The 25327-nt window shown below is 47.2% G+C and overlaps 1 protein-coding gene across 1 annotated transcript; it reads right to left on the bottom strand.

Moving 5' to 3' along the window:
• Window positions 1-2062: 2062 nt before the first annotated feature.
• On the bottom strand, window positions 2063-24988 carry CNGA3 (cyclic nucleotide gated channel subunit alpha 3; the record flags this gene model as incomplete). Its single annotated transcript, XM_081264564.1, has 6 exons — window positions 2063-3471; window positions 6775-6881; window positions 9220-9327; window positions 17664-17843; window positions 19640-19753; window positions 24888-24988. The coding sequence occupies 6 exons, from the start codon at window positions 24986-24988 to the stop codon at window positions 2063-2065; spliced, it is 2019 nt and encodes a 672-aa protein (XP_081120690.1).
• Window positions 24989-25327: the final 339 nt, after the last annotated feature.

Raw genomic sequence — 25327 nt, 5'->3', positions numbered from 1 at the left:
CCACATCTTTATTTTTCCTGTGCAAATGTCAACGCAGGCATAATTAATAGTTAAGGCTTTAAAAATATATGCATTTTGAGAAAACATTGCTAGTTACATTTTGCTGATGCTATGAGATTGGATCAATGACCTTTAATAGACCTTCTTATTCATTTTTTAAAAGTTAAAATGGTCAAATGACCCACAGTAAATGGTCAAATGACCTGCAAGAAGAGACCCATGTAAGTCCAAAATACATAATTGAAAATGAAGTACTTTTGGCATGAACTATATTAGGACCCAATTATGTAATATATGGATTATAACATCAGATCACAGAGACTTTGAAATTTTCAAAGCAAAGTGGAGGATTTTGTCTGATGAGAAGAAGAAAGGAGGAGGAGGGAAGGAGAGAGAGAAGAGAAAGGGAATAGAAAAAGAAAGATTCATCATTGTGTAATTTGCAATGTGTATTCAAGTGAAGGATAGAACATGGAAAGTATAATTTGCAATCACAGAACCAAAATATACAAATCTGTTATAAAATGTTAATGTAGTTATATTTATTGGATTAAAAAAAACTAGTTTCTGCAATCTGCAAGCTCTCAGCTAGCTATAAGCTTTGCCTTAGGATGGAATTCCAAGAGGGTTTGAAGCTTCCTTAGGGATGAAGGAGCAGTTTGTAAAGATACGGATTATGGGTCTCATCTTCTACAAGTCCCGGTCAACAGCATTTTTGACTTGGGATGCCATTCCAGCCTCCAAACTAAAAGCCTCTCCCTGAACAGAGCTCTCCTCTCGGAGCTAGAACAGCTCACCCCGGGGGGTCACGTAGCCCTAGCAGCAGGCTATCCCCGCAGTGGCAGTTGGTTCCAATCTCCTCTGGGGACTCCCAGCATCATTCTTACCATGCAATGCACTCTCCTCAGAGTTTGTCTAAATTCCTGTGTTTGCCAAATTGCTCTGAGTCCCTGAATGATCAGTGATGGCCCACAGCATCCTGTCCTCAGAGGTCCCAGTCCTAGGACAAGAACGGAAGCTGTCTTTGAATCCCTTTTGGCAAGTGAAAAGGGGACACCGCTCTTCCCCTAAAGAGAAGCTCTATTCTAGGAAGCAGATCCTGGTGTCACTGTGGCTGCATATGCCAAGGAGGAGTCTAGTATTGCTTTGCCAACTTGAAGGGGCCTCCCACAGAATTTGTGCTTGCCACAGAACCACCAAAGGCTGGGGTTTCTGGGGGTCCCAGCAAGCATGTAAGGAGACAGCAGACTCAGAAATACATCCTCAGACCGTCTCATATAAGATCGAATTTACGTTTCTGCCTGTCCTTTAAGCTATTTGTTATATTTTATTTTTTTAATATTTATTTTTTAGTTATAGATGGGCACAATACCTTTATTTATTATTATTTTATTTTTTACGTGGTGCTGAGGATCGAACCCAGTGCCTGACGCATGCTAGGCGAGCGCTCTACCACTGAGCCCCAGCCTTAGCCCCTCTTGTTATATTTTCATAATGAGATGGTTGATAGAGTGAGGTTGGAGGTGAGGAAAAAGAAAGGGTGACTAAGTAATCTTCCACTTGTAGGAAAATTAGGTTACAAGTCCTAAAAATCTCCTCATGGATTCCATAAAAAAACAAAACAAAACAAAACAAAAAATTGGGCCAGCATGTAGCACACACCTGTGGTCCCAGCTACTTGGGAGGCTGAGGCAGGAGGATCACTTGAGGCCAGGACTTCAAGGTCAGCCTGGACAACATAGTGAGACTCTGTCTCAAAAGCAGATTATTACAGTTCCCCATACATACTTGCATGTGCTTGGACTGAGGACACTCCACGTTTCCCTGCCCTGCTTGGAATTTCATGAAGATCTCACAGAAACCTGGCACTTCCCTGGAGCTGACATCCTGAGTCCCATTTTCTAGAGAAGAAAACCAAAGCTCTCTCCTGCAGTCACACAGCTTGCAAAGGATGAGCAGAATGCAGGATGAGGAATGCAGCCCCAGCTGAGTCCTCTGCCACACAGCTGCAGATATACAGCGTTGCACAGAGAGTCGGCCCCCACGGAGCAGCTCATTTTCACTACTGCTTGGCCTCTGTCTTTGCAGCCTCATCAGGAGCCTCCGCATCAGACGGGGGCCCGCTCCCACTGCCCTTCACCTGGCTCTCCAGCTGGCTGAGCCGCTGCTTCACCTTCATCTGGTTGGAGTTATACTCTGCCAGGAGCCTCGCAAACCTGGTCTGTAGCATGTCCAGGGAGGACTCCAGGTGCTCCACCTTCTCCTCGATGTCCTTGGGGTCTGCCCCAGCCTTGGCCACATCCTCATCGATCAGGTTGTCCTTCATCAGGATCTGCCGTCCCTTCTCCTCCAGGGCCTTCTTGGCCTCAGGGTATTCGGTGAGGGCCTCCATCAGATCATCCTTGGACAGGCAGAACAAGTCTGAGTAACCGATGCTCCTGATGTTCGCCGTCCTGCGGTTCCCCGACTTGCTTCCCTTGATGTTTAAGATGCTGATCTCCCCAAAGTAACTGCCATCGCTGAGGACCACAAACTGGGTGATCCCATCATCGGCCACCACAGCCAGCTTGCCCTCCTTGATGATGTACATCTCCTTTCCAATGTCCCCCTTCTTGCAGATATAATCCCCAGGGCTGAACACGGTTGGCCGCAGCTTCAGCACCAGCTCCACCAGCAGCCCCGCCTCACAGTCCTGGAAGATACGGACCTTCCTGAGGGTGTCCAGGTGCACGTTGATGGCGATCTCGGCTTTCAGCTTGTCTGGAAGGCTCTTCAGCACCTCCTTTTCATCCACCGTCTTCCCGTTGGCCCACAGGTAGTCAAACCAGCGGATAACCCGGGTCTCCAAGTCCTTGGTCACCTTGCGGAACTGCATGTACTGCTTGATGGAGTCAATCTTAGCCTGGAACTCTGCCCTCGAAGCGTTCATGTTCGAGATCATGGAACCCACGTTGCCCACAATGGTGGCAAAAATCAGAACACCCACCAAGAAGTCAATCACCACAAAGAGATACTCCCCGTCTTTCACGGGGGGTGGAGTCTCACCGATGGTGGTCAGGGTCAAGGTGGACCAGTAGAGACTGTAAATGTACTTCCTGGAGAGGCGAGCATGCTCTGGCTTGGAGATATTTGGGTAGACCCAGGAGTCTGTTCCGAAACCGATGAACTTGGAGATGGCAAAGTAGATGCAGGCGTTCCAGTGGATGATGACGAGGATGTACAGGACCAAGTTCCCAATCCTGAACACATTGGGGTAGCTGGTCCTCGTCTCTGTGCGGTCAAAGAATTCAAAGAGGCGAGACAGTCTCAGCAGGCGGTTGAACCTCAGTTCCGGGTAGTTCATGCCCCACTTTATATAAGCCAGGTCTGTGGGGACCAGGGACAATACATCCAGCTTGAACTGCATGGACTTTGTGTAATGTTTCCACAGCCTGCTAGTATCCTGGACCATCAAGCCTTGCTCGAGGAAACCTAAAGAAGAAAAAGAAGGTCACGTGGGCATCAGAGCACCTGGCTTTCTTCGGTCGTGGGCAGAGAAAGGTATTTTATACCAGGGCTACACACTATGCAGTGACACCTATGCAAGGACAGCAGCTTCCAAGAGCAACGCCTCTGCCGTGGGAAACTCACACTCACGGATTTTCCTCGATGACGTTCTAATGCATTCTATTCAGCTTTTCAAAAACCAGATCAGTTGGGTAATGTTGAGAATAGATTGGGTATCATACATGTTGGCATCCTGACCTTTAGGTTTCCTGTTATATTTTCACCATCAGATGGTGGCAGAGTGAGGTTGAGGAGGGAAAAGAGGAAGGGTGACTATATAATCTTCCATTTCTAAGAAAATCAGATTACATACAAGTCCTAAAAATCTCCTCATGGATTTCGTAAAAAAATAATTGGGCCTGACATGGTAGCACACACCTGTGCTCCCAGCTACTTGGGAGGCCGAGGCAGGAAAAGATTATTACATTTTAAAGGATAAATGAAAATTTGTATATATGATTTATATATAACATAATTTTAATATATAATTATATAAATGTATACTTACATATATTATTATTAATATATATAAAATTCATAATTATACATGTATTATCTATATACATAAATTTATATATAACTATATTATTTATAAATCATACATGATTATATGAATTTACAATGTATACAATTTTATGATTTATAAATTTTATATAACTTATTTTATAAATTATATTTTACAAATATTGTATAATTTACTTTGTTTTTTAAGTTATATATTATGAATTAATAATAATTATTTATATAATATATAAAATTATAATAGTTCATATAAATATATAGAACTTTAAAATACATAAAAATTATAAAAATAAAATATAGGACTGGGGTGTGGCTCAGAGGTAGAGCACTTGCCTAGCATGTGTGAGGCACTGGGTTTGATCCTCAGCACCACATAAAAATAAAGATATTGTATCCACCTATAATTTAAAAACAAATATTAAAAAATAATAAAATAAAATATATATAAAATTTAAAATGTACAAAATCATAAATTATATATTTTATGATATATTTTATTTTATAAATCATGTGAAATTTATAAAATTCTATATTTTCTACATTTATACATTATTATTTATGAAATTGTATATCATATATAAATTTAAATGGGTACATATATGTGTGTATTGATTTTAAAAGGGGCCTTTCTAAGTTAACTTTCAGAGTCAGAGTGAACTAAAGAGTTCACTGCCTGGGATTGGCTTGAAAATATCCCAGGCAGCAAATAAAAAGGATGGAATGGGGCAGGTGACGGACAGAGGGTAAGAAGCGAGGAAGTGTGAAGTTGGGTGAGGGCTGTCGGGGTCACAATACTGTTCCCTCTGCTTCTGTGTACCCTGGAATATCGATCGTAAACATTTAAACACACGGCTCAGATCCTATCAAATTGGTTTCACCAGTCTCATGGGGCACGGCCTGCCTTTGAGAAACCCTCCCCAGGACTGGGGCAGCTCCTCCTGGTTGCACATTATAGTCTCCCAAGCCGCTAGAAGTCTGGGGTTGGTGTCCAGAGAGTCAGACTAGCAGGAGACAGGCTGGATACAGGAGTTAAGAGGTGTTCAGACCAGTGCACTCTATCATGGAACTCGTGACCTGCATTCTTTTAGTTTTCGCCATTTCCAAACATGCACTGGAATAGAGAAAATAATATAATGGGTGTTTTTTGAACTTTGGGTAAGCAGCAGAGTCCCCCATGGGTTCAGTGGGACACAGAAGGCTTGAGCCTGGATGTCTGGGGCACTTCTAACAGGTTCTGGGTGCTGCTGCCACTGGTCCAGGGCCACACTTTGAGGCTAGATGGGGGAGGACCTCTGTTAAAATTGGAAATCAAGTTTGTTGTCCACACATAAAGGACACCCCACCTCCAGCCCCTATTCTTCACATCATTCTTTTGTCATCCATTCTTCCTTTGGTGTCTTTGGGGGGACTGGTTCCAGGATCCACCTACCCGTCCTGCCCAAGGATACAAAAATCCTCAGTTGGTTGAGCCCGAGGACACAGAGGGATAGAAGGGCCATTGCACATGTTCTTATTGAGTGCCTGGGCTGTCACACAGCATCCTGTGCCTTGACACGTCTTGACACTTCTTTGAGACCTTTCTCTCAATTCTGATGAGTTTTCCCCTTGGATCATGATCCACAGCCACTTGGTTTCTGTGCTTCCCTCTCCCCCAACTTCCTGATGCACCTGGTGTTGCCCAGGGCGGAACCCAGGCCTAAGAGTCAACATCTGAGTCTTGTTGCACCGAACTTGGTGAGATCAAGGACAGCCAGCCCAATGGGCTGTTCATGGACCTATGAGCCTCTGCAAGCTAATGACATGCAGCAGAGTGGCAGACCCCCAGGGCTGGCAGGTCACCACATAAGCCTCAAGCCATGCATGGGAGGTCTTCTAAGTGACAGTGTTAGGCACCAGTGTGGGAGCCCGTGTGGCATGACTGGGTAGTGTCTGTGGACTTTGAGCGACTCACACAGTGTCTCTGGCCTTGTTTTCTAAATGAAAAACGGAGACCATCATCTTGCACCTCTTGTCTTGTGCAATGGTTCCAATGAGAGCACGAGATGTGTTTGGAATGCTTTATAAACTACGAAGACACACAGAGGTGTGCTTGCTGTGACCAGGCGGTGTTAACATGGACAACTATGGCACAGTTTTTAGTTCAAAAATCTTGAAAGAAACAAGCAGGGCTTTTGCCATTCTTCCTGTGAATTAGAAAAGGGGGCACAGTTCTGAGCCTGAGGGGTGGTGAGTTTTAGTTCTGGTAGAGGCAGTAGAAGGAGGTCTCATGACCTTGGCACTGTCTTCCGAAAGCTACTGAGTAACTTTCCCTTCTGCTCCTGCTACCAGTCTTGAACAGGCAGAGCTTGGAGGGGTCCTTCCAGATTGAAGTGTGGCCTTCTTGCTTTACAGATGACACAACAAGGTCCAAAGAGACAGCTTGACCTGCTCAAGGCCCTTCAGTTTTCTGGGAGAGCAGAGCACAGGCATTCTGACCCCTGCTCAGGGTCCATTCCAAGGTTCAGCATAGAGAGACCTGGAACAGCAACACCCATCTTCCTGGTTAAATGGTCCCCAGATCTCCTGGCCTCTCATGGTCAAAGACAGGTAATGTCCAGCCTGTCATTCTGGATCTCTCTGAGCACTCCATGTGGTACTGAAGATCCCCCCCAACCCCAAAGTCTGTGGCCTGGTTCAGAGCAGTCTCCAGGCCTGGGACAGACTCACCTGTCCGAGTGCGTACCAGCATGTCCAAGCCATAAATGACATCTGACGAGTAGTCCAGGACCAACCACAGCATCAGGTGCTCAGACTGGAGCTCATCAAAACAGGCCCTAGACAAACCCAGCATGAGAGGTGAGACAGAGGGCCGCTTGTCAGAACACAGGCCAGGCAGCAGCTTGGTACCGTAAACATGGCTCACTTCATGCAGTGACAGTCCTGCTTGCAGGGTTAGAACCCCAGAGTAATAACCCAGGCCTCTGATGAGGAAACAGAGTTTCTTTTTGTTCCTCCAGCACTGGGGATTGAACCCAGGGCCTGGGGCATGCTAGGCAAGTGCTCTACCACTGAGCTGCACCCCAGCTCTAGAGACTCAGGTTTTGGAAAGTTATTGTTCCATGGTCATGGGGCTGCTGAAAAGAGCCAGGGGCTGGGAGCGTGGGTCAGTGGTAGAGGATGTACTTAGCAAGTCCTGCTTTGAGCCCATTACCAAAAATGAAGGAGGAAGAGCAGGCAGAGGAGGAGGGGGAGGAAGAGCGCTGAGATTTACCCCAAAGAGTGACAGTGAGCTATGAAACCCCAAGAGATGCACTTTTTCTAGGCCTCTTGGTAGAGTCAGGTCATGGGGCTAAGGACCTGCAACAAAGTGTGACAACTGAGAAACTGACAACTGAACAAGCCAGTGAAGACCTCCTATCTTTTCATCTTTATGCTCTCTTTCTCACAGAGCCAACACCCCGGAACTCCCCTGCTGACCTCAGAAGAGCAGCAGCCTGTCCCTGTGCCCCTCCCTGTGGCTTGCTCAGCAACCCTCTGAAGAGCAACACTTCACTCCTGGGTCCTCAGATTCTGACTGACAGGCAGGGAGCAGTGCAGCCTCTTGCTAACTTTGCACTTACACCTGTCCTGCAAACCCTCAGGAGAGCTGATCACTCCTTTCTCAGGCCATCCCAGGACTCCTCTTACACTGGGGTAGCGTCATGACTTGGATTTTAAATGCCCCCAAAGGCTTATGTGTTAAAGACGTGACCGCAGCCTGTGCTGCACCTGGGAGGTGTGGGACCGTTAGCAGGTGGGGCCTAGTGGGAGGAAGGGAGGTCATTGAGGGTGTGCCCTTGAAGTGGAGATGGGGACCTGGCCCCCCAATACTTCATGCTGAGGTGAGCAGCTCCCCCATCACCCACTCCCCATGATATGCTGCTGCTTTGTCACAGGCCCCAAAGCAAAAAATTGCCCATCAAGGGAGAGCTCAGAAGCTGGGTTCAAATAAACCTTTCCTCCTTTTAAGTTGTTTATCTCAGGCTTTTTGTCAAAGTGATAGAAAGATGACTAATGCGTGATCAGAAATGCCACCATGCTGTCTCCCAGAGCAGTAGCTGTCTGTCTTGCAGTCTTGCCCAGGAATGCTTCAAAGCCTACTGTCTAATGTCAGAGGGGAAGGACTTGCCTCTGTGTCCTGATCTTGCATGCCAGCTCAGCAAAGCCTCAAAGGCACCCCTCACCCTCTCGGGGCTGCATCCTGGTTGGCCCTATCATGCTCTGGAGAGCCCCAAGTCCTGCCCCTGCATGCTTGTCCTGCAGGCTTGCCTAGGGCCCTCCAGCTACTCTCAGAAGAGCAGTGTATTCTGAGTCCTTGTGCTGCAGGTCTGCTAGGAAGGGCTCCTAGATCCCTGGCTTAACTTGAGAGAGCAGCAGTATGGCCCTCATCCCTGCTCAGGAACTTGCAGCCTGCAGACTTTCTCAGAAATACCCTCAACTCTACCTGCCTGCAGAATAGAGCTGCCAGTCCTGCATCCTCATCTGGTAGCCTGCTCAGGAATGCTCCAAAGGCCCTTATTGAATGTGGCTCCCTCCGGTCCCTCTCCTGGTAGCTCTGCTCAGGAAAGCCTCTGGAGCCCCTTCAGAGGAGCAGTATCTTGTCCCTGTATTTACAATCATCACTTCCTAGGAAAGGTTTAACTTTCCCCTGGTGCTTGGGAAGCACCAATTCACCCCTGCACCTCCCACCTGCAGCTCGCTTAGAAAAGTGCCAAAGCCTGTGCTTCTCTCCAGAGAGCAATAGCTTCTTTTAAACTTCCCAAAGTACATGCTTGCCTTGGAACACCCTGCAAACCCACATCCACCCTCAAAACAGTAGCAGCTTCAATTCACAATAGCTAAACTATGGAACCAAGCTAGGTGCCCTTCAACAGATGAATGGATAAAGAAAATGTGGTTCGTATACAAAGAGCGTCTCAAGCCCAGCTTGTCAGCAGTGGCTTAGAGCACCCCCATAGTCCTCTTGGAGAACCTCCTGATTTTATAGGTGGAGAAACTGAGGCACCAGAGAGCTATAAGGTGGCTGTGAGGGGACCAGAACTCTGAGATCCTGGGTGACACTCCATCTTCTGGCCATGGCTGCCCTTACCTGTTCCAGCCCGCCTCGGGTGATGGCCCAGCCCCTGCACCTACCTGCACACGAGCAGACACCAGTTATAGAAGACTGGCATGGCGATGGTGGTCAGCCAGCGGTAGTAGAGGTTGCTGGAGGGATCCATCACAAAGCCTTCCTTCTTCTTTCTGGAAACACACACACTCACAAACAGTTCAGTGTGTTGAAGGGCTGTGGCTTTGGGAGGGTTTTAGAGAACTGAGGGTAATTTCAGGTTGACACTGGACAAGTAACTATACACATCAGTGTCCTCTCAGTCTCGGGGGGGGGGGTCACATGAGGTGTCCCTGAATGGGAACACAGGCTGGAATCCAGGGCAGACTCTGGGGTCCTTCCCTCCCAGCTCAACTCCCCAGGAAGCCATGGTTAAACCATAGTCATGATGATGATAGTTTGTGTGACATGTGGCAGCGTCCTTGCCCTTCAGGATTCTGGAAATGAAGATGCTGTCTGGCAATGTCACCAAGGACTAGTGAGGGAGCGTTGGGACCGTCTAGGGGAGCTTTGTGTAAGTGCTGATTCCCAGGCCCTCCCATCCCCCCTCCAGAGCTGGGGCCTGGAGATGTGCATTTACACCCCGCCTGGGGGTTTCCAAGGCAGCTGCTTTCCCCTGAATGTGGAAGCCCAAGAGTGTGCCCTTGGCAGCCCTCCCTGCTTCCCTCACTGCATTTGTGCTAAAATGAGGTCATTGATTTTATTATTATCATCATCTATTATTCCTAAACTGTGAGGCGAACCACCCCATTCGAGTACACCCTGAGAAATTAATGGTTCTATCCAAAGTTCTAGAATTTATGATCTTTTTCCATGAGCTCCTGGGAAAGTCGCAGACATCCTGAGACCAGACACATTTTGAGGTCAGCCGTGAAAACCCAAATCCACACACTGAGTTTTGAAGTCATGTGTCAAGCTCTGTGCTCTGAAGCAAAGGGTGTGGCCTGCAAGTTCTTCTCAAAACTCGTTTCTGGACCCACTGAAGGGAACCCAAGAGCAGAAGTGAAGCAGAAGTCAGAACAGTTTTGTGAGGCACGTGCAGACAGCCCCTGGCTTAGGTGGTTCAACTTAATGATTATTTTGACTTTACAATGGTGTCAAAGATATGCATTCAGTAGACACCTGACCTTGAATTTGGATCTTTTCCCAGCTTGGTAATGTGCAATCTAATTCTCTCTCCATGCTGGTTGGTGGCACGGAGCCATGGCACCTAGTCAGTCACATGATCTATTATTACCATATGTAACAGGCTTTGTGTTGGAGGATTCTGCTCAGCTGTGGGCTAATGCGTGTTCAGAGAGGGCTTAAGGTAGGCAGGGCAATGCTCGGAGGTTTGGAGGTAAGGTGTATTCAATGCACATTTGACTTGGGATATTTTCAACTTAAGAGTGTTTATTGGAATGTTGCCCCAACTCAAGTCAAGGAGCATTTGTAGTGGCAAATCTCAGAGTCAAGGCCTGCAAATGAGGCCAAGTTCAGATGCATATTCAGACATTGCAGGATGGTCCTGCTGGTACACATGGCTTTATTCTCCTTCTTCTTTATCTTTTCTGCTTTCTGGTATGTGTATGATACTGGTGATTGAACCCAGGATCTATATGCCCAGCCCTTTTTAATTTTTATTTTAAGACAGGGTCTTGCTAAATTGTCCAGGGTGGCCTTGAACTTTTGATCCTTGAACTTTTGCCTCAGCCTCCCAAACAGCTGAGATTACAGGTGTGGGCTACCACACCTTGTGTGGGAATTTGTTCTGGCAGCAAAAGGGCTACTGCACTGCTTCCTCTTCTTTATTGGGTACATTTTAAGGGTTAGGTATTGTTCTAAAAGTTATGTAAATTAATGGTTATAAAAGTTTTTCAAGACAGGTATTATTGCCCCATTGCCCAGTTGAAGAAACCAAAGTGAAAGGTAAGAGATTTTGCCTGTCAAAGGGAGAAACCTATAGCAATCACCTTTGGGACCCTCTGATTTCACTCTTCCACATTCTGGAAGAAGGCATAGTTGATAAAAAAAATGTCTAGTCATTGAAAAAGACCAGTATGCTTTTACCTGGCATTTTCTAAGAAAATAATATGCAAATATGCATACAGCAGAGTCATCACAATAATCAAAAAGTGCAAGCAATCTAATCATGCCCTAGAAGATAAGCAATAGAATTCTGTTAGGTCACTTGATGATGTTGTGGAAGAATATGCAGCAATATGGGAAAACTATTCCTAACATTTTCTAAGTTAAAGAGCAGCCAGGTGTGGTGGCACATGACTATACTCCCAGTGATGAGGGAGGCTGAGGCAGGGGGACTGCAAATTTGAAGCCAGCCTCAGCGATTTAGTGAGGCCTTGTCTCAAAAAAAAAATGGCTGGAGATGTAGTTCAGTGGTGAAGCGTCCCTGGATTCTGTCCCCAGTTCCAAAATAAATAAAATAAATAAAAAGCAGACAATAAAATAATTTAAATAATAGTGAACTTGTTTGCTTTTGCTGCCAGAACAAATTCCTACACATTTAGTGGTTTAGAAATCCATCATGTAGATCTGTAGGTCAGAAGTCCAGTATCACTCTTCCTAGACTAAAATCAAGCAGAGCTGTGATCTGTTTTGCAGGCTGTTTGGGAGAATCTGTTTCCTGATTTTTGCGGACTGCTGGCAGAATTCAGTTCCTTGCAACTGTAGGATGGAGATCCTTGTTTTCCTGCTGGCTGTGATTTGAGGGCTAGTCCTTCCTTTCAGAGCCTGCTGTGCCTCTTGGTCTGTGGCACTTTTCCTCCATCTCAAAGCCAGTGGTGGTGGCCAGGTTCCACTTACTGAATCACCCTTTTCCTTCCCTTTCATCTCTGACCTGCTCTTCTACCATGTCTTTCACTTGAAGCACTCGTGATTATATTGGGCCCCCCTGATAATCCACGATATCCACCCAACTCAAGATTTCTAAATTTAGTCACATTTGTAAAGTCACCTTTGCTACATGGGGCAAACTGTTCAGGGATTAGGACAGTAGACTTCTTTTTTTCCCCTTCCTTTTCTTTTCTTTTTTTTTTTTTTTTGAGTGGGGACAGAAGGACTCTTCTGTCTACAATGATCAATTTTTATTGAGCATATTTATCAGGCACTGTTTCAACCCTTCACACAGATGTGTAAGACACTATTACAGTCCTTTGAGATCATGGGTCATAAACCCCAAATCACAAATTAAAAGCCAGAAAACTTGACATACGGACTAGTCAAGGTAACTTGCCCAAGGTCACAGAGCTCTTAGGGGACTGAGTTGGAATACAAATGTTAAGTAATTATCTTTGATATATTGTGTCTATTTATCTATTCAATAGTTGTGCCTAGGAAAAAAAGTTGGAGGGGGCTGGAGCTGGGGCTCAGTGGTGGAGTGCTTGCCTGGTATGCCTGAGGCACTGGGTTTGATCCTCAGCACCACATAAAAATAAAATAAAGGTATTGTTCTACCTACAACTACAAAAAGTTCATATTTAAAAACAAGTTGGAGGAATATTAATATGTTAAGAGGGGTTCTCACTGATAGCTGGATTCTGCTGTTAACAGAAAAATGTACTTTGATTGTGCTTATGGGATCTTTTCTTATCTTCCAAGTTTTTAACAATGAACACATGAATAAAATGGTGTTAGCTTACATTTAGATCCTCGGAGGATGCCTCCACACTTGAATCACAATTTATTTAGTATATAAACTGCTTTAAAGCCAGATTTAGGAGCGAACTCACATTAAATAGCGGAGTCCCAGCCAATCATAGCTGGGACTGTGATTGAGCTTCTGTCAATCACTGGAGACCCGCTGATTTGAATAAGGCAAAATGCCCGGCTGTAACCAGGGGCTCTGTCTCCACCTCACTTCCTTTTTCTCTCCATAAATGGCGCTTGATCATGTTACAACCTTCTTAGAATTTGTTTTAGTTTGGGGGCTAATTGTGAATAAAACCCAATTAAGGTCCTTAAGTAATTTTTTCTAATGTTGTCTTTTGCTGGTGGATAATAAATTATTCAAATCTTAAGTGAGAAGAGCAAACAGTCACCCATCCTCTGCCTTCTTGAATCTACTGTGATGTGATCTCTGGAGTCTTAACGTGAAGTCGCCAGCAGAGGGCGCTGCACACAAACTTATTAAGCGCACCTATCCCTGTGGAGGCTCAGCTTGCTTTGTCCAGGCCTATGGCCCTGGGGTACAGACCCTGGCCTTTCCTCTGATTCCCAAACTGCAGAGGGTCTAGGAAAGACACAGCACCTTCCAGCTGCATCGACAAATCCATCCAGGACTGCTCAAAAAGAACCTGAAGTCCTGCAAAATGATGCCCAATTTGGAAATAGTTATGGAGACCTAAGGAAAAGTGAAAATGCAGACATGTGATGGAAGAGTGGAGGAAGTGTCAAGGGAGGATTACTCTCCATATATTCTGTGCCCAGGTGTCCCCATTTGAGGACAGTTCCCAATTTCATCTCTTAGTCATTGACTGCAGTGTGGACCTATGACATTTAAGAAGATTTAAGAGCCAACCCCATCCACCCCCATCCTTGTCCACAGGACACAGGGGCCCAGAGTCTGCTGTTGAATTAGTCTTCTATTGCTGACACAAAGATTATCACACATTTAGTGGCTTAAACTGCAAGTCCATTATCTTGAAGATGAATGGCCTTGTAGAATCCCTATCCCTGGTTTCCAGCACCCTAAGCTTCTCCCTGCTCAAGAGACTCAAAACCCAGTCTCCCAGGGGGTCTCATGTCAGGTTTGGCCTTAAATTCAAGCACAAATCACAGCAGCTATTGTGGTGTTCAGATCATTTCATTTTTGTTATTTTTGTTAATTGATTGTATTTGAGTCTTTGGATTTGATGTTCAAGTTTATGCAAACAGAATACATGCTTCCTTTGTGGAAGGAAACAAGAAAAAAAATCTGAGTAATGGGAGAAGAGGAAAGTGTTGGCCCGTGTCTCTGTCAGTTGGAAATCAAGAAATGGGCATTTCTTGATGATGTTGATAGTTCCCCCCTAGCCTTTGGTGAAGAGTCTTTTTGCCCTTGGTATTCCATAAAGAGATGTCCTGTGTGGCTGGAGAGTTGTACACACATGCATTGATGCACACTGATAATTTTGCACACACACACACTCACTCCTGGGGCTCGTGGGTGGCACTTGTGAGAATCACCCTCATCTGCCAGCTCAGCGTCTGTGACAGAAAGAAATCACATCAGGTCACCCTTTCAAACCGCTGGTCTTTGGAAATATTTGAATTCCCCCTTTCTCTTCCCCTGATGACACCCTGAGTGTCACTGGCCTGAGTTTGGCCTCAAGATGGGGGCATTTCACTGGCACCCAGGAGCTTGAAGTCCTAGAATGGAAAACGCATTCGCACCACTGAGGTGACCGTTGCTGCTCTGCCCAGGAACTCCGGTTTTGTACCCTCAGATCGCCACACCAGGAGGTTAGAGCTTCAAGAGTTTATCGGACCAGACCCTTTTGCTTATAGATGATAAAAATGAGAGTCACAGAGATAAAATGACTTCCACAAAGAAGTCATCCAGACCTTGTCCCCTCCCCTCCTGGACAGATGGATTTCCAGCCAAAGGAACAGGATTCTAGAATGTTCTACTGATGCTTGGGGTGGGATTTGGAAGCAGGAGTATTCAAGGGGGAGACAAAGCTGTACCACTCAGGCGGGGAGGGTGGATCCTGGGATTGGAAGGGAAGTGGCTCCACTGGAGCCTGGGTACTCACTCCTCCTTTGGGTTCTTAGAGGCCTCCTTTGAGTTGTTAGAGGCCTCCTTTGAGTTGTTAGAGGCCTCCTTTGAGTTGTTAGAGGCATTGGTGTTGCTTTTGGCCAGGGGCCAGGCACTGCGGGAGGCAGAGACCTAGAATCAGTTTCAGTTACTCAGGACCAGTGTCCCCAGGTGATTATTCTAATACCCCAATTCCCCCTCCCCAGGTCTTCTAGTTCACAGCTTAAAGAACTCAGGACTTCTTTTTATCAGGGACAAAAAATGTTAGGGACTAGTTAGCTCTGGTTAAAGCTTTGGGGGGGAAGAGAGGCCCATGCTGGGCTGAGCTGAGGGTTTTCCGAATAAATGAGAATTGGTAGGAATTGATGGTTTGAATCCCGTCCAACTTCCGGGTCTCCAATCCCTCTGGATTTCCTGCCATTCAATCCTGTACCAGTTGGTGTGTCAGATACCACAGGCCAGAAATGGACCCCATGGGACCTCTGCCCTCAGGCCCTTCTCAGGTGGGGAGTGGAGCCTTCTGTGTCAGGATGGACACACCCTGCAGCAGGGTACCTGGCCACCCTCACCTGCACAGGTTCTTGGCTGTCAGGACAGTTTTTGACACAGCTAGTCTAAGAAAGCCAGGTTTCCTATCCTATAGCTGGCCACTGCAGATAGCTCACAGGAGACCACGGGGACTGAGGCCACTGACTAGAGACACTGCCACCTGTCTCTTAGGGCCTTTCCTTCTGTGATGCTGGATTTCTGGCCAAATGGCATTTTGGCTATTTCTCTTGCCCTCCCAAACCTCTGTCTTCCCATCTAACACGTGGCCACAGTTTCTATGCTGGTGCAGCTCATTTGAAAATCCCCCAAGGAACTGACACCCCATCAGCTCCAGGGGGGTGTAGCTGCTTTGGGTACATGCCTCTGTGCCCCAATATCTCAAGGCCAAACCCACACAGGGGACTAACACCTATCTCCTCATACACCTTGCTTTGAAGTAAGGACTTGACGTCCAAAAATTAAAAAGCCTCCTCCTCCAGGAAGCCTCTCTCATTGATCAGCTACCACCTTGCCCCATCAATACATCACAGTGGCCCTTCTGATGGGTGACCAGGGATCTGTGGTATACTCAGGATGTGGTTCTTGCCCAACCCTGTGCTCATCTGGTCACACTGGGAAAAGAACCAAGAGTACAGCATCCACGTCCATTCGCCTAAGGTTGTAGGAATTTGATTTGATCAATTTGTTTAAGGAAGTCTTTGTTTGCTAAAAAGGAATTGACAAACCAGTCTGGCTGGGTTGTTAAGAACCTTCCTTTTTCTCCCCCTCCTCTTCTTCCATATCTCTCTGCCATCCCTCCTGTCTCTCTGTCTTGGCAGTCAGTAGCATGTAGGCTTTACCTATGGAGCATGCTTGGGGTCTAGGATGCCTGGCCCTGGGAACCTGGGACTGACTTGCACATATCCCTGCTAGCACCCAGGTGTCCTGGTCTCCTTCCAGTAGCCCAGGGAGCCCACAGGTTTGTAGTCCCAGCCCATGTGAGACCTTGTGCCTGAGATCCCTCCCCAGCAGCGACTTCACATCTGTGCCTTCTGCCATCTTTCCCCAGTACAGGAGACAGAAGGTGGCTGTCCTGTAGCGGTCACCAGCAAGAAATGACCGACCCTGAACTCTCGTATTTTATCTTAATAATGCTTGTTCATTTTGCAGTCTCCTGCACAATCTATACTGTGAAGATAGCTCCTCAAACCCTCAGACACACAAATGTGGACGGAGGTCACAGAGGAGGCTTCAGGAAGATCCAACACGTCTCCTGACGCTTGCCACCTCCACTTCCCTTGGGTCCTCCTAGACCCACTGGGGAAGCCCCCAAATGGAGTCCTTCTCACTGACACAGAATCAGGTGGCATTGTCTCTAGCAAATTATCGAGGAGCCATCTGTTCTGTAGCAATCTCACACCTTACAAGTCTCTGCATTACCTACAGGATTCCGCCCAAAGAGAGCTTTGCAACATTTTTTAAAGGTTCGACCTTTTTAGATCTTTTTTTTCCCCCAGAATACAAGTTCTGGGTGAGAATTCACATGCTTGTGAGGCTGGGGGAGGCCAGGTTCCCCTCTGCATCTGACATCTCCTCCCTGCAGACTGACCCAGGTGTCCTAAAGAGACCCTCTGCTGCTATTTCCCAATCTGACTGTGAGTCGTACAAGAGGCTCAGAGGCCCTTGCTCGGCAGATCTTCTTACCAGAAAGCACACACTCTGCCCAGGCCTCGCCCTGCCCTTTGGCTCTTACCCTGACTTGGGACATAGATGATTCCCCTCAAAAATTAGACCAACTGGTCTAATTAGAAAAATGCATATATATATATATATATATATATATATGCATAAAATTGTGGGTAAACATAGGTGCCCCTTACAAAGTGTCCTGGTATAAAAGGCCCTTCTTTATAGCAAGATGGGTCACAGGGCAGTCTGGGATGAGGGTCATTGAGGGAGAGCCATTGGCGAGGCCCCTGATGAATTTAGGGGGCTCCATGTAGGAGGGGGTCAGTGGTCGAATGAAGCTGGGCACTTGGGCCCAAGGACTTCCTTTCCTGCAGAACTGCTTGGACTCCTGGTGGAGGATGCCTGAGCCGACCACAGATGCCTTCTTCAAGGGTTCTTGCTCCAAGGCTAGCAAGGGGCATCCAAGGTGGACCCGTCAAAGCAGACGACTCCTGTTGGCCAGGTGTTTTTTTTTCTTACCTTCTCCCTCTGTCTGGTGGCTCCTGGCTGCCCGCATGTGACTGCGCATTGCTTTCTTGGCTGGACACCTCCTTGAGCTCAGCTCCACGGAAACGGTCCAGAAGAGAGTCAGATCTTTGGTCCTCGCAGCATGAGTGCCTGGTCGTCCACGTGCGCAGTGAGATGATGAGGCGTGCGAACCTGGAAGGGCCGTCAGAGGGCAGCCATCAGAGGAGGAAGGACAGGGAAAGCCCTCTCCCTGGTCTCTAGGACCCTGGAGAAGCAGAGATGACCAGGAGGGTGTGGGTCAGGGGCTCAGGTTTGTATATCCACTAAGCAGGGTCTTTTTTTTTTTTTTTTTCTGGGGGGTATTGGAGATTGAACTCAGGGGCATCGGCTGTTGAGCCACGTCCCCAGCTCTATTTTGTATTTTATTTAGAGACAGGGTCTCACTGAGTTGCTTAGCGCCTCGCTAAGTTGCTGAGACTGGCTTTGAACTTGTGATCCTCCTGCCTCAGCTGCCAGAGCTGCTAGAATTACAGGTGTGCGCCACTGTGTCCTGCTAAAATCAGTTCTCAGCAACTTGTCACTAAGCCATGAATTGTCACATACCTTGACCTAATCCCACTTTTGTGTCCTTGGCCTAAGGAAATACATTGAAGCATGAAAATATTGCTGATAGCTGCTGCTGTTGACATATTTTGAGGTGCCTGCCTGGCCCTTCTCAGCTCTGGACAGCCCCCTTCCTCTACTCTGTGGAAGGAGTAGGACCAAGGACATGTCCCTTACTCCTGCCTCCGCCAACAGGACTGGGGTTGGACAGTGACTTACAACAAGTCACTCAAGCTTCTGAACAACCCAGAGCCACTCCAGGCTGGGGCTGGCTGTGTGCACTGAAGACTGTATGGTGAAGGCCATTGTGTGAGCTCAGAAAGCCGGAAGTGGGGGAGACGTGAAGAAAAAAAGACCATGACACCGAACGAGAGAGGGAGGAAGAAGGCAGCTGCCTCCCGCCCCCCTCCCAGGTGCCCCTTTCATTCCATTTCCAGGACAGTTTTTAGCACTAAGCAGAGGGTGCCCCAGCCCTATCCCAGCCCTACCCCAGCCTTTTAATCTGAGCAGACTTGAAAGTCCTCTCTCCCTTGCAATCAAAGAGACTTAAGACAGCATTTGATTAATAAACCAAAAGCACCGGAAATCTCTTAACTACAACGAGCTGGTCAATAAATCATGGTAGAGTAGTATTCTCCACAATGAAAAATATGGTAAATAAATGAATGATTTTTTTGGTGGTAATCTTAAGTAAAAAAGCTACAGAACACATGACTATGTAAAACTCTGGTGCTGTAAAATAATTTGCTAGAAAGAAACAATATATCCCAATGTTTGCTGAGAAACTGTCATGAGCAGGCACCTGGCTCTGAGGCTGCTGTCACCACCTGCGGGGCAGGTACTGTGAGATGAATTTCTAGATGAGGCTTGGAAAGATGAAATGACTTTCTCAAGGTGGTGCAGCTATGACAGCCAGGGTACAGAGGGCTACGGAGCTCGGAGTCTTGCTAATCTTTCAAATACCTTTGCAAGGACACCCGCTATAGAGTCTAGACAGACAGACACTGTATAAAATCTGCCAGGGACAACGGTCACCACTGCCTTAGCGAACCACTATGTCAACCCAGTAGTCACCTATGGCTGGCTAATTGGCTTTTTAATTTTTCTGAAATCTTTCAGAATTGATCAAGTACTTTAACATCACTTTTTATTAAATCAATTTCAGATAAAGACAGGCTTTTTTTTTTTTTTTCTTAGACTCTTCCTAGCTCAGAACATCTGATCTAAGAGGAAGGAAATTATGACTGAGAGATTTCAGGCTGCTGTGCTTCTACCCTATTCTCCAAAACTTCAATTTCACTCCCACCCAGCGCGTCTTCCTGAGATGTATCCACCTCCATTCTGCCCCAGCCTCCCCCTTCCCAAGGTGAAGGCTGGTCAGTTACCTGGCAGGTCCCTGGCCAGTGAAGGAGCTTTGTGGGGGTCCAGCAGATTCTCTGGTCTCCATGGCGATTCCTTGCTGCAGGGCTGTGGGTGTCTCCTCACATGGCAAGTGGCCCCTAGCAAATCAAATATGCAGCAGCTAAATCGATTTCAAGCTCATCCACCTCCTGGACACAGTCAGGCGGGAGATGGACAGAGCCCTGCTGCATGAGGGAAGCCATCCACCATCACGGGTCCGCAGCCCAAGGACTCTCACTTCCATTCACCTCCAGCAGGCCCTGACTTTGGGGAGAAATGCATCTTTTCTTTATAGCAAGACTGGCCAAAGATCGTGGCTCATGTCCAGCCATTGTCCAGAGGCTGGTGAAGGTATAGTGGGGAGACGGCAGCAAATGTTGACACAGTCCCCATCAGAGCATGGGATGGAATGGTGTTGGGGTGGAGTGCCTTCCATCTTGAACCATAGCTGCTGTTTTTACAGAATGATTCCAGAATGAAGATTTTGGTTCAAACACAACTCTGTGTGCTGAAATCTGACTCTCTAAGACCAGGTCCTCCTAGTGTCCCTCACGTGTACAATCACACTTCCAGGACAGTGTGCTTGTCTGGTAGCCTTCCTGCAGCCCTCTGGATTAAGGGGGAGGTTCCCAGATTTGCATGGCCCTGGCCTAGCCCTCCAGACACATTCAAAATAATTTGTATAGCGCTTTCAAATGCAAATTCACTCACTTGTTTGTCAAACCCTGGCCTCTGTGCCCTGCATTGCATAGGTAGGGGACAGAGATCTCTTCTGTGTAATTTCCTGGCAGGTTTTATCCCGGTAAGAAGTATGTGCATAAAGAGGATAGGGGGACCCCTCTGCAGGAGCCTGTTGAACTGCCTGGAATAAGACCAGGAATGTGTTTGGGGGTATTTGTCTTTCGTGTAAAACCTCCTGCGACTGAATTTGGATCAACTTGATTGCGAGTCAGCCAGGCGTCGGCCTCTGGGGATTTGTACTTCATCCTAGGAGCCTTGAGGAGCCCAAGCAAGGCCAATTAATCCCATCACGTGGCCTATTCCAACCTAATCAGCTTTCTTAACAAGGTGGTTGAAGCAGGAGGCAAGAATTAACATCCAGGGGGCAAAGCTGCCGTCTGTCCCCGGTGAGTGATTAGAAGTCAAGAGTCCTTGAGTCCCAGATGCTGAGCTGCCCTGCCCACTCCTTCCAGCAGCATCCCAGTCCTGGAGCTCACCACCATCCTGCCAACTGGCCAAGCCCTTTCTGGACAGCTCTCGGGGCCAGCAGTCTCCTCCCTCCCTGGGCTTCCCCTCAGCAGGGTCACTTTTTCTACAGAAGCTACACAAAGTCAGGCAGCTTAACCTCCTGCAATGACTCTGCCACCTGCAATGACTCTGCCACATCTGGTTTTCCAGGGACAGACCCTCCATCCTCGCCCTGTCTTCACCCACATTCCTTCTTGGGTTCAAGTCTCTCCCTCATCACAAATATCCTCCTGTGAGCATGTTCCTGAGTTCTTGCCTTGGCTGGGCAGGGAGACTGAGGCTACCTTCTATTACTGGGGACAAGCCGGGACGTCTTTGTTGGTTTATGTGTTTTTGGTGGCCTCTGATGGTCACCACTACTTAGCATCAGACCAAACCCAATCTTATAACACAGGCAGCTGCTAAAATATCAGCCACCCCTGATTTTCCTTACTACACCCTCTCATTTGCAAATGCAATACACCAACCACCAGACATTTGTCGATGGCTTATTTCTGTCACCACCTACCTCTTAGCATTTAATCCACACAACACTTTAAGGGAGGGAAGGGGAGTCTAGAGAGGTTAAGCAACTTCCCGAGGTCACAGGCCAAGTGGCAGAGCTGAGATGCCAATGTCATCCCATCCTATTACAAAACCTGCCTTCATCCACTCCCTAAAGGAGCTCATATATGGCACAGATTAAAATAAAAGGTGATGGGCCCTGAGGACCGAGCCCTGAGGCATGCCACCAGACATGGCTTTGGTCCCTCTGGCTGCAGGGGGTGTGGCGCTTTAGTTCCAGAACCCCTGAAGGAATGCTCCCCACCACAGCCCGTAAGAGATCACTCACATCTCGTCTGCGTTCACACCAGAGACCCCTTTGGAGGCCCTGGGCACAGTCCACAAGCCAGTTCCTCTGCCCTCCTGATATTCTGTACGTAGCAAAGGTGGGCTTCATATTCCAAAGCACCTGGGTCAGTTACAGGAGGAGGTGGCCGGGGACAAGTGAGTCCATCTCTTGAGTCCTTGAATCTGAGCAACTGGCATGGGGTCGGGGTAGCACCTGGGCTGGGGCTGGTCACTGCACAGGTGCCCAGAAGATCCAGAGGCTATCCAGAGGGTGGAGGTGTTCTGTCCCCACCCACTCTAATTCCAAAGCCAGCTCACAACTGGCAGCAGCTGGAGCCACTGCAAGTAGATTGAATGCACAGTGGGCGGCAGAGTAGGGAGCAAGAGGTCTGGATTTGAATCCCTACTCCAGTGCTTTTTAGCAGGCTGTTCTGTGGACTAGTCACTTACCCTCTCTGATCTTAAGCATCCTACTCTTCATAAAGGAAATAAAGAAAAAAAAAACCTGGTAATTTCACATTGATCTGAGTATTGCTCAAACTCCCAATCCCAGAAAGGACACTTAGCCCTGAAGAACAAGGAGAGCCTTTTAAAATGCAAGTTCAAGGATCCCAGGGGACCTTTTCTTCATGCATCTGTTATGTTTCAGTCAATGAGGGGCCATATGACAGCGGTCCTGTAAGATTATAAAGGAGCTGAAAGTTCCTAACGGTTAGGGACGTTGTACACCCAATGATCACAGAAGTAGGAGACTGGTAGCCCTCACCGTTAAAGGACCCATAGACCATAGTTACTTGGTTTCACCAAGCAGATGGAGGGGAATGGAAAGAGGACAGGAATCAAGAGTCTGAGGTGCCTGACAGCTGAGATCCCCAAGGAGACCTGGGTCCTGAGAAAAGGGAGAAACTTCTAGCAATCAATGTAAGAATGGGGACTAGGACCTTCCAGGGAAATACAGAGGCAGGAGAGTCTGGGGGTCAGGTCCTGTTCTGCCTGGAGCTGGCTGAGGGGTCTGGAGCAAGGGCTTGATAGGGCCTCAGTCTGTAAAATGAGCAAACTTGGTCAGGACAACCCTGAAGCTTCCCTCTGGTATCTCAGAAGCTCCAGGCCCCTGAAGTTGGAAATTAGCCAAGAACAAGGCCAACTACGGCCACATAATGAAGTGATTGTTTTGAAAGATGAGGTGAGATGCTCAACTTTAAGTGTATTTATAGAGACGCATTTATGATGGTAAGGTGAAGGTTTCCTTTGCCCTTGATCACTGGGCAGGACAGAGGTTCCCAGGAGAATGGAAACTGGTAATTAACTTTGCACTCTGTGGAGCATGTGGTGTCTTCTTCTGGTGACTTTGGGGACATAAGAGTAAACAGAGGTGACCTTTCAGCACCAGGCTGGAGAATATGGCACTTTATTTCCATTTTCCTCTTCTCAAGCCCTGAGGAAATTGAATGGATGGAATCCACTGCTATTGGACACATGTGACCAGAAATTGCAGCCAATTCATTTTTAAGTCTTTAGTCCTGGAGAAGCAGGTGGAAAATGGGTTTCTTTAGTGATAATTGCTTTGGGCTCCACTTGGGGAGTAGCGTGAAGAAAACCTCTTTTCTATAGACCACGGATCCTAGGCCCCAAAGCTCACTCCAAAATAGCTGCACCAGGTGAAGGATGGGGACTTGGGGTGCTCTGTGTTCTCACTGCAATCCTCTGTAGCATATTCTTTGATCTTTTTCTTTTGCATTATCTTTTAAAATGTGCCAAATAGCTCCTAGATAATTGGGTTAACCAAACAGATCTAAATAGCCAAGGAAAACTCAGGACATTTTTATTGCTGGAGATTTTAGGGTATATATATATATATTTTTTTTTTTTCTCATTCAAAGGAAGCATTCTCACTCTTCCTTATGACTTTACATTTGGAAAATAACTCCAATAATTTAATAAAGAGAAACAGAAAACTGGGCCTCTGATTTGGTGAAGAACATGGGGGCGGGGAAGTCCCAGGGGACAGACACACGGTAGCTCCTTCCTCTGGGACACTTAGCCAAGAGCCACACCAACACAGGTTTCAACTGGCTTCTTGGTATCATTAAAGATAATCAGTAATTACTATGTCAGTACACAAAGTCTCAACTGTTTATCTGAAAAAGCTTTCAAAGAGAACTAGAATTTCAGGGCAAAGAGGTGCTGCATTCAAACACCATTTCCTTCCCCCAAAGAGCGATTTGAAGCTTAACATTTTGTATGTGGATGTGCCAGAGGCCTTCGTTCAAATTGATTTTATTTGGAGACCTTGTCTGTGAAGAGAGAGATGCTGATCCTGGCTGGGAAGTTGGGGAAGGATCCCGGGGTTATGCCTCCATCCCTGAGGCTGCTCCACCTCCATCCTGAGCAGGTGCTGGCTCTCCTTGATGACTCCAAGGAACATTGTAGAAACTTCTATGGGTCATCCTACTTCTGCTTCCATAAGATAAGAATATATCTATCCACCCTTAGAGTTGAGAAAGGAGGTCAGGAGGAGGGAGGAAGGCAGGGAAAGGGGAGGTACTGGAGAATGAAATTGATCAAATTATGTTATGTGCATGGAATAAAAGAAGAATTTCTCTCTCATGAAAGAAGTATTGTCACTTTCCTTTTGAAATCTCTGGGCTTCTGTATTCACCTGTCAACAAGTTGTTACCATGCCCCAAGTGGACCTCAGGAAAACTCAGCCTGTGGTCAGGGTGGGAAAACACGACTGGGCACAGGCAGGAAGGGCATGTCCAGTTCCAGATTCCTGGCCTTCTGGGGTTATCTGAGGTCTTCTGAGGTTATCTGAAGTCTCCTGGGGTTATCTGGGGCATCCCAGAAGGCCCAGGGTGGGGGGAATCGTTCCTAGGTCTGACAGTGAGGATTGATTGAGCGCTTCACCACACAGCACGTGCCATGCCAAGAACGTCGCAGTCACTATCTATCTTAACCAAAACCCAGACGATCAACACTGGACTGGCTCATACTGCAGATGAGGAAACAGAGGCTAGACTCAGTTGAGCAACCTGTCATAGCCGGTCAGCTGTACAGACCCTGTTCCAACCCACACTGTGGCATTCCTTCCTACCATCTAGATCAGCTTTGCAAATAATCTGTGGCAAGCATGAAAAGAAAAGCCCATCTTACCTGCTGAGGCCATTCTCAGCACGATCAAGGTCTCTGTCCACGGTCTTTGTTGGGAGGTGGGTCAGGGAGGGGTGGGAGTATTGGGTGCTGACCTTGGCCATCTTGCTTGTTGCATTCAGTCCCCAAGGTGATGGCTAAAATGAGAATACAAAGTGGATATGCCATCAGGATCAGCAAGTAGGTGCAAACCCAGCTCACTATAGACAAGACACGGGCCACTCTGTGTGGCTCCCTGGGAACTCTAGTGCATAGGTCCTCTGGTTCACACACGGCTCCTCACACTGTGCTTTAGCAATTCTGGATTCTTCTTTTGAACCTGAGCCACGACAAGTTCTTTCACTCCTTTGCATATGTCTCTACCCCAAAGAGCTGTTCAGAGTGAAGTGCTAAATGAGCAAATGAATGAATGAACCAACGGTTGAGTAGGAACCTGATGTAAC

Source organism: Spermophilus citellus (genome assembly GCF_964194105.1).
Source record: "Spermophilus citellus genome assembly, chromosome: 13".
Taxonomy (NCBI): domain Eukaryota; kingdom Metazoa; phylum Chordata; class Mammalia; order Rodentia; family Sciuridae; genus Spermophilus; species Spermophilus citellus.
Note: the sequence above shows the minus strand (reverse complement) of the source record. Positions and strands in the feature narration are given on the sequence as shown.